This window comes from Gambusia affinis, linkage group LG13, assembly GCF_019740435.1.
Source record: "Gambusia affinis linkage group LG13, SWU_Gaff_1.0, whole genome shotgun sequence".
Classification (NCBI taxonomy): domain Eukaryota; kingdom Metazoa; phylum Chordata; class Actinopteri; order Cyprinodontiformes; family Poeciliidae; genus Gambusia; species Gambusia affinis.
In genome coordinates, this window is record NC_057880.1 from 15427208 (window position 1) to 15445039 (window position 17832).

At 41.1% G+C, this 17832-nt stretch overlaps 1 protein-coding gene across 2 annotated transcripts; it reads right to left on the minus strand.

Moving 5' to 3' along the window:
• LOC122842292 lies at window positions 1–14834 on the minus strand. Of its 2 annotated transcripts, XM_044136046.1 has the most exons (5): window positions 14358–14833; window positions 13969–14081; window positions 11959–12051; window positions 11732–11859; window positions 1–11639 (listed from the first exon to the last, which is right to left on the minus strand). In XM_044136046.1, exons 4-5 carry the CDS (start codon window positions 11788–11790, stop codon window positions 749–751), a joined length of 10950 nt encoding a protein of 3649 aa, XP_043991981.1. In that variant the 5' UTR covers window positions 11791–11859; window positions 11959–12051; window positions 13969–14081; window positions 14358–14833; the 3' UTR covers window positions 1–748. The 2 variants fall into 2 exon arrangements, with proteins under 2 accessions (XP_043991981.1, XP_043991980.1); XM_044136045.1 differs by having other exon boundaries at window positions 1–11859; window positions 14358–14834.
• Window positions 14835–17832: the final 2998 nt, after the last annotated feature.

The window sequence follows — 17832 nt, forward strand, 5'->3', positions numbered from 1 at the left end:
TCTTTCAGAAATCTTGTTTTATTTTTAATCCTGAAAAGAAAAAAAAATTATCAATCACATGGTGGGAAAATATCTGTTAAATGTGGTTTTGTTGTCTGAAAAAGTCCATGTCATGCTACATTCACAGCAACACAAAAGCACTTCTAGAAACATCCATCTTATAAAACAGAGTACTGTATAACTTTAAAACAGCAACAATCGTATCACTTCCGTGTGACCATGTTCGTTTTGACACTCTTGCTGCATAGACAAACTATGTTGTATACCATTTGAAGATCTTTGACTTTGAAGAGTTATTTCGTGCATTGTATGGCTTTCACAACAGGAGAGGTAAAACAGACCAGCCATTGTTTGTAATGCAAAATAAATGCATATTCTTCCAATAAAGGACCAAGCACTTTATGATGGGGCAGTTCGCAATTTGTTTATGTAAGGTATGTTCACCATACCAGGAAATGAGATACAGATGTTACTGTTAACACGAGAGATATGTTAGCTTCTGACATTCAAAGTCAAATGGAATGGTAACAATAAATATAGAATACAAATACAAAATTAAACAGTTAATCTCTGAAAAAGACATCGTCAGCAGTTTAAGAGCATGTCACAGTGACCTATACAATCAAAAACAAATTTGTTGCAGATGACAAGTTACTTAAACTTTGTATTGCATTATTTATACACTGTATGTTTCAGGTATTGTAATTTCAGGAAAAACTTCTTTACTTTAATGTCAATTTTTTTTTTCTCACCAATCAGACACCTCCATGAAATCTTCTAATTCACTTATGGCAATAATGTCACGAGGCTGATACTCCAAGTTAGCTGAGTGATCGTTTTCACAAACTGAACTTCTACCAAGCGGGCTGCTCGTGTCACACTCAGGAAAAGGGTCGCATGAGTCCCGTGTGCTGTTGACCAAGTTGTATGTCTTGGTGATGTCATTAACTGTGTCCATGTATGGTGTTTTCTCTGGACTGTAGCGATGGCCCTCAGAGTTCTGATCAATTTCAAGAACTGGAGTTCTGGAGCAGTGGTTTTCTCTTGAGGCCTGCTGGCTTTGGTGTAGAGCTGCTGGGACTGATGAGCTGCTTTCATGCACAGAGTTGACAACAGCTGCCTGGTAGTTTTGGGGAGAACTGTGGTAGCCTTGATAAAACCTAAAAGGCTTTCTAGCAACCGTGGTGATGGAGGAGAGGGACTGTGGTTGCTGCTTGACTTGCAGTTGTTGTTGTCCTTGAACCTGTTGGTAGTTTTGGTGAAGCTGAGGTTGAGAAATATTCTGACCAGTCTGGCGCACATTCAGCTGAACATATTTTCCTGTCTCAGGATCAAAGAAAGTTTTTGTTTTTACTTGAACAGGCACATCTACGACAAAGAACTGACCAGATCCCAGATCCTGCAGAACCTTCCGCTGAGTCAATGGATAGTTGGTTGACTCTACATGGTATTGTGTCACAGGAGTGGCTGGGTGATTGACATGATGGAGAGTAGGAGAAGAGGATACATGAGCAACTGTTTGAAGAGCTGCAGGTTTGGAAGCAGGGCTAGAAGCATGAAGAGACGCAACAGAACCAGCATGAGGCGAAAGACTGGGGATAGAAATGGGGCCGGTGGCATGAGGAGAAGCATGAAAAGAACAATGAGAGGATTTGCGATCTTTATGAGAGGAAGGCAAGCTGGATCCAGTAGCCGGAGCAAGAGCAAAGGAAACAGGTTGAGAGAAATGGGGGGAAGCCACAACATGTTGATTGGAGGAGCATACCTCATTGGAGGAGGATGATGAAGTAGGAAAACTGGTGACCTCTTTCCCAACTCCCACAGGGTTTCCTTCTGCAGCCTTGGAAAGTTCTTTCTTCATCCTTCGAGAGGTTAACCTTTGAGCTCTCCGTAAGGCTTTCTCACTTTTCGGTGGAACAGCTGGAGGTTTGCCCAGAGACCGCGACACATCACTGCTGAAACTGCATGCCGATTCAGGTCTGTCCAAATCAAACAGGCCATGCATTTCAGTCAGATCTGCTGCACTTGTCGCAAAGCTCTCCACATCCTCTGACATGCTACTGATGACAGAGCGAGATTCATCATCATCCGTTGCCATGCTTCTCCTAGAATAGGGTCTCGGGTGAGGGGTAGTGTTTGAGTAATCTTGTAATGAAGACTCACTGATAGCAGCAAAACGACTTAATGGGGTCCCTGTATTTCGTCTGATTATCTCCTGGTCATCCTCTGCTTTATCTGATGCCCCGTCAAATGTTGAACCCATTAAGAAGTCCTCTCCAAAGTTCTTATGGAAGCGTGGCTTGACAGACTTTGTGAGAGGGGAACCTCTGATGGTGTTGTCCTTTACTCTGAACATCAAGGGCTTGGCCCCAAGCGCAGGAGAGGAGGTGTTGGAGCGGGGCAGAGTTGGAGCTGGAGATGCAGCTGCTTGAGGTCTGTAATGTCTGTGGCACAACAAGTCATTGGGTGATTCAAGCTCCCCTTGTTTCTTATTTTGTTGTTGTAAAGGTAAAGGGGGGGACAACTGTTTTTCTCTGGATCTTCTCTCTCTGTTGGTTGAGGAGACTGCAAAATACTGGAGAGCATTTGTCTTCTGTGCTGTTCCTTTGTCCATCTCTTGACGGTCTCTTACTTTTACTTTGAGAGATGATACCTGCTCATCATCTTCCATCTTGTTAGCTTGACTATCATTATCTGTTTTAGCTGGTGTCAATTCTTTAGAATTCTCCTGCTTGAAATGTTTTTCTATTCTCTGTTCTCCCATAATTTGTTCCTTTTCAGCAGCTATGTTCTCATTTTTCAACATTTTTTGTGATGCAGTTTTCTCCTCTCCCACAAGACTTTCATTCATTGGCTCTTCATTCAAATGTTGGATTTTGTTAAGTTCCTGTGTCTGTTTGACACTTTCCTTCTCTGAAATGAAAACATTTATTCCTTCTTTTGCTTTTCCTTTTGCTTCTTTTTCAGTATTGCTAACTGTCTGCTCTTTTACTTGCCTTTGCTCCTCAATCAGAGATGCTATCCTGTGCTGCTTTTCTTGTGCAAGCCTTTTCTGGTGTTCTTCTACATCACTTTGTTGTTGCTCCTTCTGTGCAACTCTCCTCTGTTGCTTCTCATGTGTTGCTTTTCTTTCCTGCTCGTCTAACTCTGCTCTCTTTTGTTCTTCTGCTGAAAGCATCCTTTGCTTGTCCTCTTGAGAAAGTCCCCTTTGTTGCTCCTCTTCTTCTCTTCTTTGCTTGTCCTGTTGGGCAGTTTGGCTTTGTTGTTCATGTTCTTTTTCTCTCTGTTCTAATCGTGAATATCTTCTTTGATTCAATTCTATTGCTTTCCTTTGTTGGTCATTTGGATTTTGAGGTACTCTCCTTTGTTGCTGTTCTGTTTCTCTTTTTTGTTCTTGTGCGGTTTTCCCCTCCTGCTCTTCATGTGCGGCTTTTCTCATTTGTGGGCCTTCCCTGGGCCTTCTTTCTTGCTCCAACTGTCCAGCTCTCCTCAGCTTCTCTTCAACTGCTAAGCTCTGTTGTTCATGTAAAGTTTTTGTCTGTTGCTCTTCTTTTGCAATCCTCCTTTGCTGCTCTTCTGCTTCTCTTCTTTGTTGTCCTTTGTGTGCATCTTGTCTTCTTGGCTCTTGTTCTGCAGTCCTCCTATGAAGACCAATTTGTGCAGCTCTCTTCTGCTGCTCTTCTGCTGCCCTTTTGTGTTGTTTTTCATGGGAAGCTATCCTCTGCTGCTCTTCTTCTGCAGTCCTTCTTTGTTGCTCAAATTGTGAAGCCCTCAGTTGTTGCCTCTCTGCTGCACTTCTCTGTTGCTCTTCATGGGCAGCTTTCATCTGTCGCTCCTCTGCAGTCCGTCTTTGTTGAACCAGTTGTGCAGCCATTCTTTGCTTCTCCTCCACCTCTATTCTCTGTTGTTCTTCACGAGCAGCCATTTTTATTTGTTCCTCCTCTGTACTCCTCTTTTGCTTTTCCTCTGCTGCTTTCTTTTGTTGTTCATCATATGCTGATTTCCTTTTTTGCTCCTCTTCTGCAATCCTTTGCTGCTCTGTAGCTGTCCTCTGTTGCTCTTCTTCTGCTATCCTTCTTTTTTTCTCCAGTAGTGCAGCCCTTCTTTGCTGCTCCTCCACTTTTCTTCTCTGTTGTTCTTCATGGACAGCTTTCTTTCTTTGTTCTTCAACAATCCTCCGTTGCTCTTCCTCTGCTGCTCTCCTCTGTTGTTCTTTTTGTGCAATTTTTTGTCGTTGCTCCATTTGTGCGATCCTCATTTGCTGCTCCTCTGCCAATCTTCTCTGTTGTTCTTCATGTGCAGCTTTTCTCTGTTGCTCTTCTTCTGCAATCCTTCTTTGTTGCTCAAGTTGTGCAGCCCTCCTTTGCTGTTCCTCTGCTGCTTTTCTTTGTTTTTCTTCAAAGGCAGCTTTCTTTTTTTGCTCCTCTTCCTCCATCCTCTTTCTCTGCTCCTCTGCTACTCTTCTCTGTTGTTCTTCATATGCAGCTTTCCTTCTTTGCTCCTCTTCCTCAATTTTCCTTTGCTGGTCTTCTGCTATTCTTCTTTGTTGTTCTTCATGTAGAGCCTTCTTCTGTTGCTCTTCTTCTGCAATCCTTCTTTTTTGCTCCAGTTGTGCAGCTTGCCTTTGCTGTTCCTCCGCTGCTTTTCTTTGTTGTTCTTCATATGCAGCTTTTCTTTTTTGCTCCGCTTCCTCCACCCTCCGCTGCTCCTCTGCTACTCTTCTCTGATGTTTTTCATGTAGAGCCTTCCTCTGTTGCTCCTTTTCTGCAACCCTTTGTTGCGCTTGTTGTGCAGTCCTCCTGTACTGCTCCTCCACTGCTCCTCTCCGTTGTATCTCATGTGGAACTTTCATCTGTTGCTCTTCTTCTACTGTCCTCCATTGATGCTCCTCTGCTGCTTGAGCCACTATTTCTGTTTTATCTGTGGGGGAGTTCTTTGTATCAATCTGATTTGGACCTTTGTCTACATAGACAGTAATTTGGGCATTCAGAGGTGGTTTTTCTTGTCCTTCTTTGTCTCCAAGTTTGAACATTCCAGTTCTTTGGTGCTCCTTCTCCATGATAGGAAATACTAGCGATTTGCACTCTTTGCTGACAGTGGCTGTTTTCTCTGTCTTACTTGGTAAGCTTTGGGTTTTAACAGAGTGGTCTTGTGGGTAATCAGTAAACACAGGGCGTCTGCTATGACGAGTCTGTATTAGAGGGAAGAACCCTTCCTTTTTGTTGGGAGGGAAATGCTGAAGTGGCTGCTCTTCTTTATCCTCTGAAACAATCACCTTTAATCTGGCGTAGTCTGCAATAGCTGATATTTCCGGTATTGCAGACACTCGTTCTCTTGGATTTGGCTTAGCGTCAGAATGTGTGTTTGTTAAATTTTGATTACCCGAATTCTGTCTTTCCGTTGCACAGGACTCCAACTGGTTCACCTCATCATATGTTCTGGTGGGATTAGATTGGCTTGCATTTACATTTTTTAATTTATTACAACTCTCCATGGAACCACCAGGCTGTTTTGAAGTGACTGTATTATCGCCAGTTTCCAAATTTTCACCTGTCAAGTTCTCACCATCAATAATTTCTGAACTTGACTGATCTGTCTTTCGTTCACTTGGATCCACGGTGAACACAAAGACATCACTTTGCTGTTTCTTGTGCAGGTCAGTGCCAATAAATGTCTCGTTTGGTAATAACTTTAGGACGTCGTTTCCCTTTGAATCTTTTCCAGTTGTGATATTGTTAGGAGACGTGTTGCTTGTCTCTGCTGGTCCTTGTACTTGAAAATAATCTGCTTCCCCCAGCTGTACACTAGATTCTGACGTTTTGTCTCCAGCTTTAATGCATTCCCTGGTTGTACTTGCATTGTTCTGTTTCTCACTTGCCTTCAATGAGTCAGACAGTTTCCTGACGCTGGATAAAACATACTGTACAGCTAATTTTTCTTCCAGACTGTCTTTCACCTTCTGCTCACTGTTTTCTTGAATCAAGTTTTCAAAATGATGTCCATGACTTGAAATCTGTGGTTTTCCTTCACTACTGGATGTGACAACCTGATTCTGTTCAGAGGCAGACCCCACATTCGGAGGAACAGCTTTCATGTCACATTTTTCCAACATGTCCACGTTATCTGTTTTACTTTCAGTTGGCACAACTCTGACGGCAATGTTATCAATATGCACACTAGTATCTTCTTGATCGTGTTCATTACTGAATGTTTCAGTGGGTTGCTGGTTTTGAGACACAATCCTAGAGTTATCCACGCATGAATCATTGAAGGGGCTTGGTGGAGTAGAAGGGCAGGTGTTGTCTTCTGGTACTGGTGCACACTGCTCATCATTGTTACTGCTTTTGGAAATATTTTTAACTGTTGTCATGTCGTCTTTCACTGGCTGATTGTTTTTGGCTTTGTTGACTTTATCATAGGATATTTCATTGATGAGAGGCTTTTGCATTTCAGGTTGACTTCCCTTGTCTCCTGCCTCTGGGTGGCCAGAAGTTTCTGACAATTTTTCCTTTGGCGTATTAACACTTACATCCTTTGATTCTCCTAGAGTTGTGTCCATTTGGTGGAGAACTGTTTGAGTTTTGGCCAAGAATTCGTCTTTAGAAGGTATAGATCCGGCTTCTGGTTGTCTCTTCTTCTGTGGTTCTGTATTAGTGGCACAATTGTTGAGTTGGAGATCTGGGTTTTCACCTGATATTTCTCTGTTCATTTCTTTCCAGTTTAAAGTTTCTTTCACATTATCTGAATAGTTATTCTTACCAAGAGAATCTTCATTTTCTTTGATAACATAGGGACTCTTTTTTGAGTCTGTTGCCTTCACTAATACCTCTGCTTCTTCTTGGCTGGAATTCCTTGTACCTGAATCTGATGTATTACTCTCTGCCTTTACTGAATTGGTCTGTTTTTCAGTGTTGTTATTCTGTGGGGCACTATTGACTGTTGGATTTCTTTCTACTACAGTCACCATAATCCCCATAATCAGCACACTGTCATCTCTTACAGAGGATTCTTTTTGAGTCACGCAATCTTCTGATTCTGAGTCTTTAAGATCTTCTTTAGCGGCCTCTGCAGTCACAGGTTTGGATATACCCGTAGCGTGTGCTGTGTCTTTCGTTTTGGTGAGAGTTTCATCATTTTCCACTTGTTGCATTTCCCCGCTCAGTCTTCCAGATTCTTCTGTGTGATTTGCCTCTTTTTGTTTGTTTTGCACACATATATTAGTTGTGCTCGCAGAGGTACCTGTGGGGAGGATTGTTTTTGTGGATTTTTCTGAATGATCAGCTGCTGCTTCACCACCCACTGTATCAGAGCTCAGAGATGAAGCAGACTTGCCTGGTTCTTTTTGCACTCCTGAAGGCTCCAGCTGATGCTTCGCTGTGATTTTATTGGACACTGTGGTTTCATGCTTCTTAGGCACTTCTCGTGATGAAGGTCTCTGTCGAATATTAACACTCTGACCACTTGTTAACAGCATGGCCGAGCTTTTGCCTATACAGCCTTCTGGTAAAGCAAATCCCTTTTCTTTTATTGCGGAAATCTCTTTTTCAGCATGTGCTTTTATCTTGGAAGTCAGTATTTCCTGCTTAGTTTGAGCTTTCTCCCTTTGAGATAAAGCTCTAAGTGGAGCAACAGCCATGTCTTTGCCTGTATTAATTTGCTGATCAGTTAACTTCCTTTCATGTTTAGCTGAAACAGAGTCTTTTTGCAAGGAGGCCATGTCTTTAATAACATCACTTTTTTCTAATTTCTGACCACTGTCGTCCTTCAGTTTGTCAGATACATTAACTCTGTTTGCTTTATCACATGAATTTGTTAGAAGAGAATGACAGCTGCCTAATTGTGGTTTATTTAAGGGCTCATTGCAATCACTCTCCTGTACTGTCTCGTTACTGTGTTTAAAGTTTTTATCTCCCTCCTTATTCGCTGTCTCTGGTGTCAAAAATGAGTCACTAACAGAAGGTCTGTCAGTTGATATCAAATTATTTTCTATTTCAACTTTGCTTTCTTTGGCTTGTTCGTTATTTTCTGCATCTGACACTTTGGTGCTGTTTGCAGATGTTGGATATGTGAAACCATATTTTTCCCTAAGCCTTTCATAATCATCAGTCACTGCATGAGTTTGTGTTTCCAGTGGGTGGTTCTGGTTTTTGTTGCTGGCGTTTTCACCAGTATTAGAATCATCATTCTTTAAAAGACCTTCTTCTTTGGTGAAAAGAATGTTTCTCACTTTTTCTTTTTGCTCTCCTCTCATTTTCTCCTTTATTTTAGCTAACTCTGCTTTGGCTTTCGCTAATTCTGTCTTGACTTGCTCAACTCTGTCCTGTTCCTGTCTGGCCTGCTGTGTTGCTGCAAGCTTGGCTGTGAGTTTAGCTGACCTCTCCAGCAGGCTTTCTGTTTTTGATTGCTCAGATTCCTTTTGCTCCAGGTTTTCTTCCAGTTTTGTCTTTTCTTCTTGTGTGTCTTCGGTGCTATAAGTACCTGATGTGGCCTTCTCTAAATTAATTTGACATGCATGACTTGAATCTTTCTCATCCCTACCTTCCCTGACATACTCGACTTTCATTTGGTCTGTTTTGACCTCCAACACCTCCATTCCCATTCTCTTCACATCTATTGTTTTAGTTTGCGGCTCTTTTATCTGCTCTCTTTGTTCGCCTCTGATCTGTTCTTCTTTAACCTTTTCCATATTGCTTTTCTCTGCATCCATCTGCTCTCCCTTTGCTTTTTCTGTGCTCTGCTGTTTTTCCTCTGCTTGCACGCCATTGGCCTGTTCATGTTTGACTTGGTCTATTCTGACCTGCTCAGGCGCCTCAGTCTTTGCCAGTTTGGTTTTTATGTGTTCCTCTTTAAGCTTCTCCTTTTCAGCTTGTTCTGTTTTGAGCTTTTTAGGGACTTTTTCTGTGACATTTGTTGGGTCGTCTGTTAGCTTCAAATCCCTTTCTTTTTCACCCTTCATCTGTTTCTCTTCTTCCTGCTGAAAATATGTGTCTCTTGACTTTTCTTTTTGTTCATTTTTCCTCTCTTCCACTTTAACTATATGATCATCTTTGACTTGTCTTATATTTTGCAGCTCTTGCATTTTGACTGTTTCTAATGCAGGTTGCCTTGATGAAATAAACTTTGCTATTTCTGTTTTTGGTGGTTCTGCATGATCTTTCTGTTGGGTTTTGGCCATATCCACTTGGGTATATTGTGGTTTCCTGTGGGATGCCATCACCTGTTCACATTTGGTGTCTACAGTCTGCGTGTTCTTTACATGATTTGTCATTGCGACGACTGATGCATTTTCTTCAATAAAAGTTGGATTTGGCTGATTTTTCTTTTCAAACCGAGGTTTAGTTTGTATGTTTTGATTTGGAGCTGGTATATTTAGTTTAGTCTGACCTGTTGTTATCATGTCCATTGCTTTGTCTGATGTAAGATTTTGTTGGCCTCTACCATACTGATCAGTAAATCTGTTATAATTCTGTGTTAAATTAGCATCTTTTACTTCTTCTTTTTCTCCACCATACAGATTTTCTTGCTTTAAGGATTCTACTAAAGACACTGTCTCATATTTCACTGGGGGGACATTTGTTTTGAGATGGATGTTTTCTGTATCTTGGACGCTTGCTTGTCTCCAGTTATCCTGGGAAGACACATTTTTGTAATTGTGTTTGTTTTCTGCGAGCTGCTCATATCTGTCCACCTTTACGAACACTCCTTCTTGGGTTGCATGTGCTTTGCCTATTAGATGTTCTCTGTGTTGATAGTTGTCAACACTCAGCCTTGTTGTGTCCTCAGCTGAGTAAGGCTGCTTGACTTCATCTGCAGATCTATAAATATCATGCCTATAGGGAGTAAATGATGCAAAATATTTAGGAGGATTCTGCCCATTTCCCAGCAGCTGATTGTTGGAGTAATTTGAAGTTACAAAGCCACTGAATCCAGAGCCATGGCTTTGCATCGGAGCTACCTGGTAATCATTTGCAGTGTTTTCTGAATAGTGGCCTGAGCTTACTCTAGCGGGGTGAGATGTCTGGGCAGTAAGTGATAGGCCGGGGCTGTGATACTGGTTTATAGCAGCATTTGTACTTCTTAGTGCTTCTGGCTGGAGACACTGAACATCTAAACTGGTAAGTGCAGTTTCATGTGGCTGCTGGCTGTAGGACTGTTGGTTCCTCTCCGCTGTCTCTAAGCCTTTGAACTTGGTTGGACTGTAGGTGCTTTTTACTCTTTTTCTGTTGTCTTTCAGGTTGAAGAGCAGGCTTGTGGCTCGAGATCTATAGCTGGACATCCTCACATCGGGAGTTGCTCCTCGGCTTTCGGCTCTCACTGGAGGATGCTCTACTGGTTGAGGGGAGACTTCATGCTGGTGTAAGCGGGATGTGTCTACATCCTGATGTTGTTGGACTGAAGGTGTGAGCTGCTGGCCAATTCTAAAGGAATTTGCTTTGTTACTGCCAACAATGTTTGTCTCTGCTGTCAATGTGTTCTTTCCTGAGTTAAACCAACTTTCATTCCTACTGAATGTTTCTTGTTGATTAGTCGTGTCGTACTCTGACATCATTTTAACCTTTTGCTGCAGAGCTTTGACAGAGCCGATGGTGTCTCTGACACGTCGAGACATCTCAGTAGAGGGTGACGCAGTTGACGGGCGGTGGGGCGGAAGTTTGTTAGTCCCCAGGCTCCGTGTCCACTTCCTGTGCGGATGATGAACCGCCAACTCTGACTCGCAGCGTTTCTCCACAGCTGACGCTCTCTGGATCTGAGAGGAAGTTGAGATGGAGCGTGGAGCCGTCAGAGGAACCGGATATCCCAGGTGATTCCTAGGTTGTCTGATGTCTCTATGACAGCCGTGTCCTTGATTTTCAAGAGAAAGTTCATTGTACATTGGCGTCTGATACCATTTAGGGAACTCCGAGTAATGCATAAAGCCTGAGACTTCTGTCTGCTGAAACGGAAACCTGTTGTAATCTCTCCATAACTGGAAGGGACTGAACTCACTGTGGATGAAGAAGTTGGAGTTGCAGTTGGCCTGTGCAGACATGTGTTTGGTTTGTGATGACCTCATGTAGCTGTGAGACATTTGGGCCACTGATTCTGCTTCAGAGGAATAGAAGTTTGGGTCTCGGCATGAAAACGCCCCGGCAGGATGGAAATGATGGTTGAAATTTTGCTGGTATGAGAATTCAGAAAGTTCTCTCTGAATACTCATGAGAGCTGATTTGTCCCAACTCGTCCCATCATCCCGCTCTCTGATGTTATCTTCCGCTCCTGCTGCATCTCTGTGTCCGTCAGAGTTAAACGCCCTGATGAGAGACGAAACTCTCGAGTGGCTTCTGCGTTGCTGTGAACTCAAATCTGTGGCTCCGTTGCTGTGGAAGGACAGCTCCTCTTCCCTCAGAGACTTGCCCAGCTGTGAGGTTTCCACTAAGGAGTGCTGGAATGTGGCAGAAACCATCCCCTGTGTCATGTCCCCATAAGCCTCCCACTGAGCATCTCTCTGGATCTCTGCTCCATACATCCCTGCTGTGATCCAGTCCTGACCATATTGCTGCACACTGAGGTTAAAATTTTCCTGTGCAGCTCTCTTTCGGTCCTCCCGTTCTCTCTCCTCTCTGTCTCTGCAGAAAGCCAGCTGTCTGTCTGAGTAGGCGCTAGGTGAAGACAAACTGAGGTCAGAGTCATTATAAACAGCCTCATCTCCAATACAAAGGCTCCTGAAGGCTCTGTCCGTCAGATTGCTGACCTCCCGATCAGTCTCATCCAGGAAGGAGCCCCCACTCGACGTGTCGCTGAAGCCTCCATCACTGTGCTTCCTGTGCCCACTGCTCTTCCGGCTCGAGCGACGCTTCTCAACTGAGGTCATGACGCAGACTTACAAAAAAAAAAAATATTGCTTTTTAGTCGTTCGGTCATTCATGCAAATGTAGACCTTAAAGTTTCAATCAGGTTCTGCTGGTAGAGCTGCTGCACCCGAAGTTTCGGGCCTCTGGTCAGGATTTTCTCCAAAGGCATTGTTTGTTTCAGTTTGGCTCTGTACAAATGATCCTTCAATCTGCTGCTTGCCTGGAAGAAATAAAAGAGAAGAGAATCAGCCCAGATGCAACAATGTAACCACTGACTCCAAAAAAACAGAGCTTTGATTTGTAAGAAAGGTATGTTTTAAGCTTGATGCAAAGATTGAATTACTGTGCCTTTCAAATGTATTCAGGCTTTTTGAAATTGTACACATTTTGTCACATAATAAAAATGTATGTCATTTAGAATTGATTCGACAGACATACAGTAAGTAAAGAACATAATGGTGAATTGCAAGGAAAATTATTCAGTTTTCTCTCTTTTTTACTAATGGAAATCTGAAGTGTTTTTGTTTCCTATAAATTGCAAGGCAAAGTCACCTAATTATCAAATAGAGTGCCCCTGTGTGTACATCAGCCTCAGAACAAATAAAGTTGTTCTGCAAAAGCTCCTGGATTTGCAGCTTAGAATATTTTGAAGAGCTTTGAAGTTATTCAATAAAACAACATCAAAATACTAGTGTGGCAAAAAGCTAACCCTGCACATCACCCTGAACACACTACTCCTAATGTTAAACATAATGGTGGCAGCATCATGTGGTGGGAAGGTGGAAGCTGGTAAAAGATGGTCAGAGATAAATGTAGGAAAATCCTGAAGAACACGAGTCAGAGGCTTCAAAAGCCTTCAGAATAAGGCAGACGTTTTCCTATCAGACAGCCACAGCCACAATTAATTCATTCTCTGTCATTGCAATGTTTTACTTATGATAAGTGATTTTCTTTCCCATTTGAACTAAGCAGCAATGTACTGTATGTGGTTCTGAAAACAGCTCTGTAAATCCTTTCACTCAGTCACTATGACCTTCAGGGACATGTTGTGAAGCAAACCAGCCTGTTGCTAGGCTCAGAAAAGATGGACTCACGTGAGTTATTTTAGGTGATCAAGATACATCAGTGCAGGTTTGACAGTGCACACACACACAAACACACGCATACAAGTTGATATTGCACCTAAAGAAAGATATTGATGCAGATTTGGCATTAACTTGAACAAAATGAATTGTTTAATTTACTATTAACAACAAGAATTTGGAAGAAATAATAAAGTCATATATGGTTTGGGAACAGTGACTTATGACCTACCTAAACCTAATCTTGGAAAAGTCATTTTGCTTATTATAGAGATAGCAGGTGGAAAGTAGATTTTCCTGTACCAGAAGTACTTTAAAGATTAGGCAATAAAGATAAGAGAATAACTTCAGATACATTTAGTAAAATTCAAACATTGTTTAATATGACATTTCTATGTTGCCATAGAAAGGTTTAATACAAATGAATCAGGTTTAATGAGTTCAATAAAGTAATTTCTTTAGCGATTAAATTATTGTCTAGATTTACAAATGTTAACTATACACTACCTGGCGAAAGATTAGTTTGTTTAGACATAGAACTGTGAAGCTGACTGTTTAAACCACATTACTTAACTGAACTTGCAGTTTCCACTCATCTATATTTACAATTAATATATAAAACAATAACAGTATGTGCTAACATACCACTAGTATTATATTTGCCTCTCATGAAGCCTCACTTTAAGACATCATGCATGAACTTTATACAAAATATTAACATATTTTGAGGTAACTTAGTATTATCGTGTGAATCATGCGCCTATACAAGTGACTGCCAAGCAGACGTCACTTTGCCCAGAATATCCGGCGTGAATCATTAATATTCTCTGATCTGGAGGCCTTTCATTTCATGCACATCTTCACACATGCTCAGTCAGCACTAAGCCTTTGACCATCATTTTGATTTGAACTTTTTACTGCTAACTTTAAATTAAGAAAACAGTCCAAAAACTAACTCTGCCTTTCAACAGCAGCCAATCAATATTAGCAAGAAAACCCACATTCTTCATAAAACATGAAATAAGATCATGCAGAACTATGACAAGTTTCCTTACTGTGAGTCTTTTATGCAGCAATAAACTCCTCTCTAGCTGTCAAGATGATTTCTTTTCATTCTTGCATGTGGCAGGTTTATTTTTGTCCAGTGACGAACTTGCAGCTCTAAAACCTGACACCAAAGAGGAGTAAATTTCAGCTTTGGTCCGATGGCGAACTCTAACAGCTTCATAGCTTCTGAGAACAGAATAGACTAAATGCTTTTAAATGGCAGCGAGGTTAAAATAAACATCAGTCAGATGAGGTTAGGATTAAAGAATAACTTTCATAGTTTTGATTTGTTTTTAAATTTCTACAACTCAGATTTTACTCAATTCAACATTTCTCTAATGTGCTTTTTAGATTTTTTTTTTATATGGAACAATACACAGCAAACCCATAATCTTACCTTCCAGGTTTATAATCCATAATTTGGGAACTGTTTATTATGTCCCTTTTTGCTTGTTTTGTCCCTCTCCCCAAAAGGAGGCCTTATTGATCTAATCCTGAACTGTCACCTCACGCATCCACTCTCTGGGAGATCCAGGCTCTTTCTATTGAGAATAACCCAAATCCAGTTTGAGGTCCACTGTGTGATCTCTGAAGATCTGACCAGCAGCAGGCAGTGGAAGTCAGGACAGGGGATCAGACAAAAATAGAGGAGCTGTCCCACAGAGACTGTCCACCATGAGGCCATAGAATGAGGGCTTGAGCTTAGCCTGCGGCTCTGTGAGATCCTTTGGTGTCGAGTGTCAGACGAATGAAACAAACAGCCTCTAAACTATTTATAAATCTGGACAGCTATGTTGGCCATTAGCAGTGACAGCTAACTGTGAGTAATCTGGGGAAGTCGGTGAGAAGGTTGAGTAGGTGAACACACAGGGTGATGGGGATAAAACTACATTTTCTGAAGATGTGTTGAAGGGTGAAGGGTAGGTGAGGGTTGCCCCAGGAGGGTTGTAATTCAGACCTATAAACAGAGCAGACAGGAAGTGGATGGGTTATAAACATCTGGCCTTTAGTCACCACCCACAACATCATAGGAAAGGTGGTTGAAGCAAAAGACAAAGTGAGATTTTGTTTGCCAAAATTATTCGCACAACTTTTCACATTGCTAACAGCAAATCTCAACATAGAATTTGACAGATAAACATAAAGTAGTGAATAATTGTGAGATGGATGGAAAATCATGGATGATTTTGAAATTTCTTTTACAAGCAAGTAAAACGGTGCTATACGAATAAACTGAACTGAACTGAATTGAATTAATTGCATCTTCCTTTTGGCCGCTTCAAATAATTTTCTCCTTAAAAAACCATATTAAGCATATACTTTTTACCAATTTTAGATGATATCTTAAGTAGCTGTCTATAATAAACTTGTAGTTATAGATCTGTAATCCCAACCTGCTTGAAAAATCGACATCCTTTTCTCCCTGACCCTTCTGGTGTGTTTCTTGCTCTTTATGTTGTTATTTGTTCACTAATGTTCCCTAACATTCCTCTGTTTATTAATTAAGTGAATTCTGAAGACACCTGGTTGCACTGGACTTTGTTTGGGTTAATTAAACTAAATGTGAATAAATGATATACACACCACACTCTTTGGGTTTTATTTGTAAAAAAAATAAATAAAAAAATCAATCCACTTTATTACTTTGAGTTGGTCTATCTACCATCTAAAATCTCCATAACTGACCAACACTGAAGTTTTTGATTGCACTGAGACAAAATATGAAGGTTTCTGAATAACTTTGCAGTTTGTGGATGTTTTAACAATTTATTGGCTTTTTGTGCTTTAAAGAAACACTTCCAAGAATTTAGTTTTCACACTAACTCCCCACCAACTGTAATTAAAGATTTATTGTCTGATCTCCCTGACTACAACCTTCCTCACCCCAATAAAAAATACCATAGGGCACAGAAAAGGGAGGAACTGTACCTCCCTCTTTAACTTCCATCTTCCTCCTCTCCAACCGCCCGCTGCTATAATAGGAGATCGCTGCAGCGGATTGCTCTCTGGGATTGTTGGCGGCGGCTGCAGAGCTGCCAGGGTGGGATGATGGACACACACACATGGGCATTAATGGAGACACACTTGTTCACGTGTGCATGCACAAGCACACATACAAGCTCAGAGTGCACGAGGAAAGGCTGAGGCAGGAGAATAATTGCTCTTCTCCTTTTAAAACATCAAATACGTCCATTTCTAACTAATTAAGAAATTACTTTCCATTAATGATTATTTGTTTTACCTTTTCCTTTTTCCATAAAACACTTAAGATTATGCTATGCAAATGTTCTAAATGTTATAAAGCAAATAAAATAAAATAAAATAAAAATAAATAAAAAAATAAAATAAAATAAAATAAAAAACATGAAATAACCTGCTGACTGTCTCCCTTTTAAATATTCAGGTTTCCAGCAGGATCTTGAGATTCGCTCATGAAGTACGGACAGGATTCCTGCTCACTGAGTCCCTCTAGTGGATAAAATAAGTCACACATTTAAAAATGATTTGATTCTGCAGAAAAGACTTTTGAAAAAGCATGTCAGGTTATTGCACCTTGCAGTTCTGCATCCTCCTTTCTAAATAGTTTTAGTGAGAAGCCACTGAACCCTGCGAGCATTGATCACAAACGCTGATGATGCTCCTCCCTGGGCTGAGTCAGGAGAAAGGGAGAGCTGTGGTTATGTGGCAGACAGTAGACAGGCACATTACTCGCTGCATTAAGATGTGCTTTGTTTGTATAATCTCCATTCAGACATGAACTCCACTGATTCTAATTGATTGTGTTATTGATCAGCTCTGTTGCAGGAATTAAAAGCAGAGATGATGTGTTAGTGGGCCATTTTGGGGCCTTCAGTGGAACAGGCCTAACTGGAGTACGGAGTTATGTCTAACTTTAAATTTTGTGTAAAGATTTGCTGGGTCTTCTCGAGTGTGCGGCGTCTCTTTTTGTAGATGCAGATGGTTGCGTGAGCCCATTTTACTGCTTCTTTGCAGGACAAAAAAAAAAATATTTCATTACTGCAACAAAAGAAGCCCATTAACTGCAATGTAAGAACAGAGTTCAGCTGTTGTCCCCCAGCATTCACAGTGTTTGTCTGCTTTTCTGGACGCTCTCCAGCTAATTTGATATAACAATGCTCGGCAAAACATCCCCAGGACTTTTTTTTTTTAGGTGATGGAGAATTATCAATGATGCCACATGCACAAGCTGAATGTCAACAACCAACTTGACTTGTTTATGAAATATTAAAGCGGTGAATTATGGGCACCATGCAGAACTTAATGATGATCGGAGTCATTATGACTCCAGCTTCCTTTGTTTTGCCAAATGATTAAATTCCACAACTACTGTAGTCAATTTTGGGGAGATTGAATGTGTTTTTTGGTGCCTTTTGTATGAGGTCTGCTATCCAATCTGCCACATTGTGAAGTGAAGCTGATTTATTGTGTTATCGTTAGCTGCCATGTCACTCGGCTTAACACGGTGGCTTTCCCATTGACTTAAAACAAAACCATTATGTGAGAACAAGATGTTTTCAGTGAATCCAACAGAGTACCTGCGACAGAAACCAAACATGCACTGATAGGCATCTCATGTTTAAAACTTTAGTTTTTTTTTCAAACTAATTAAGCCTTTTTTCTGGGTTATTTGATGCTTCGGTAAAATAAAAATCTTATTGAATCTTAAAGTCCGGTACATGAATGCATCACTTTATTGTTATAGCTGTGAGATATTTACAACATGCACACACAATGGAGTAATAATAATAATAATAATAATAATAATAATAATGAACTGAGAGTTGTGAGTGCTCTGTGTACAATCTGGTACGACTTCTGACATTATCTCCCTCTACCATGTCATGGGTGGG

Bases quoted from the DNA above. Each gene is read 5' to 3' on its own strand.
- LOC122842292 (XM_044136045.1), bottom strand. From the start codon at position 11,851: ATGACCTCAGTTGAGAAGCGTCGCTCGAGCCGGAAGAGCAGTGGGCAC.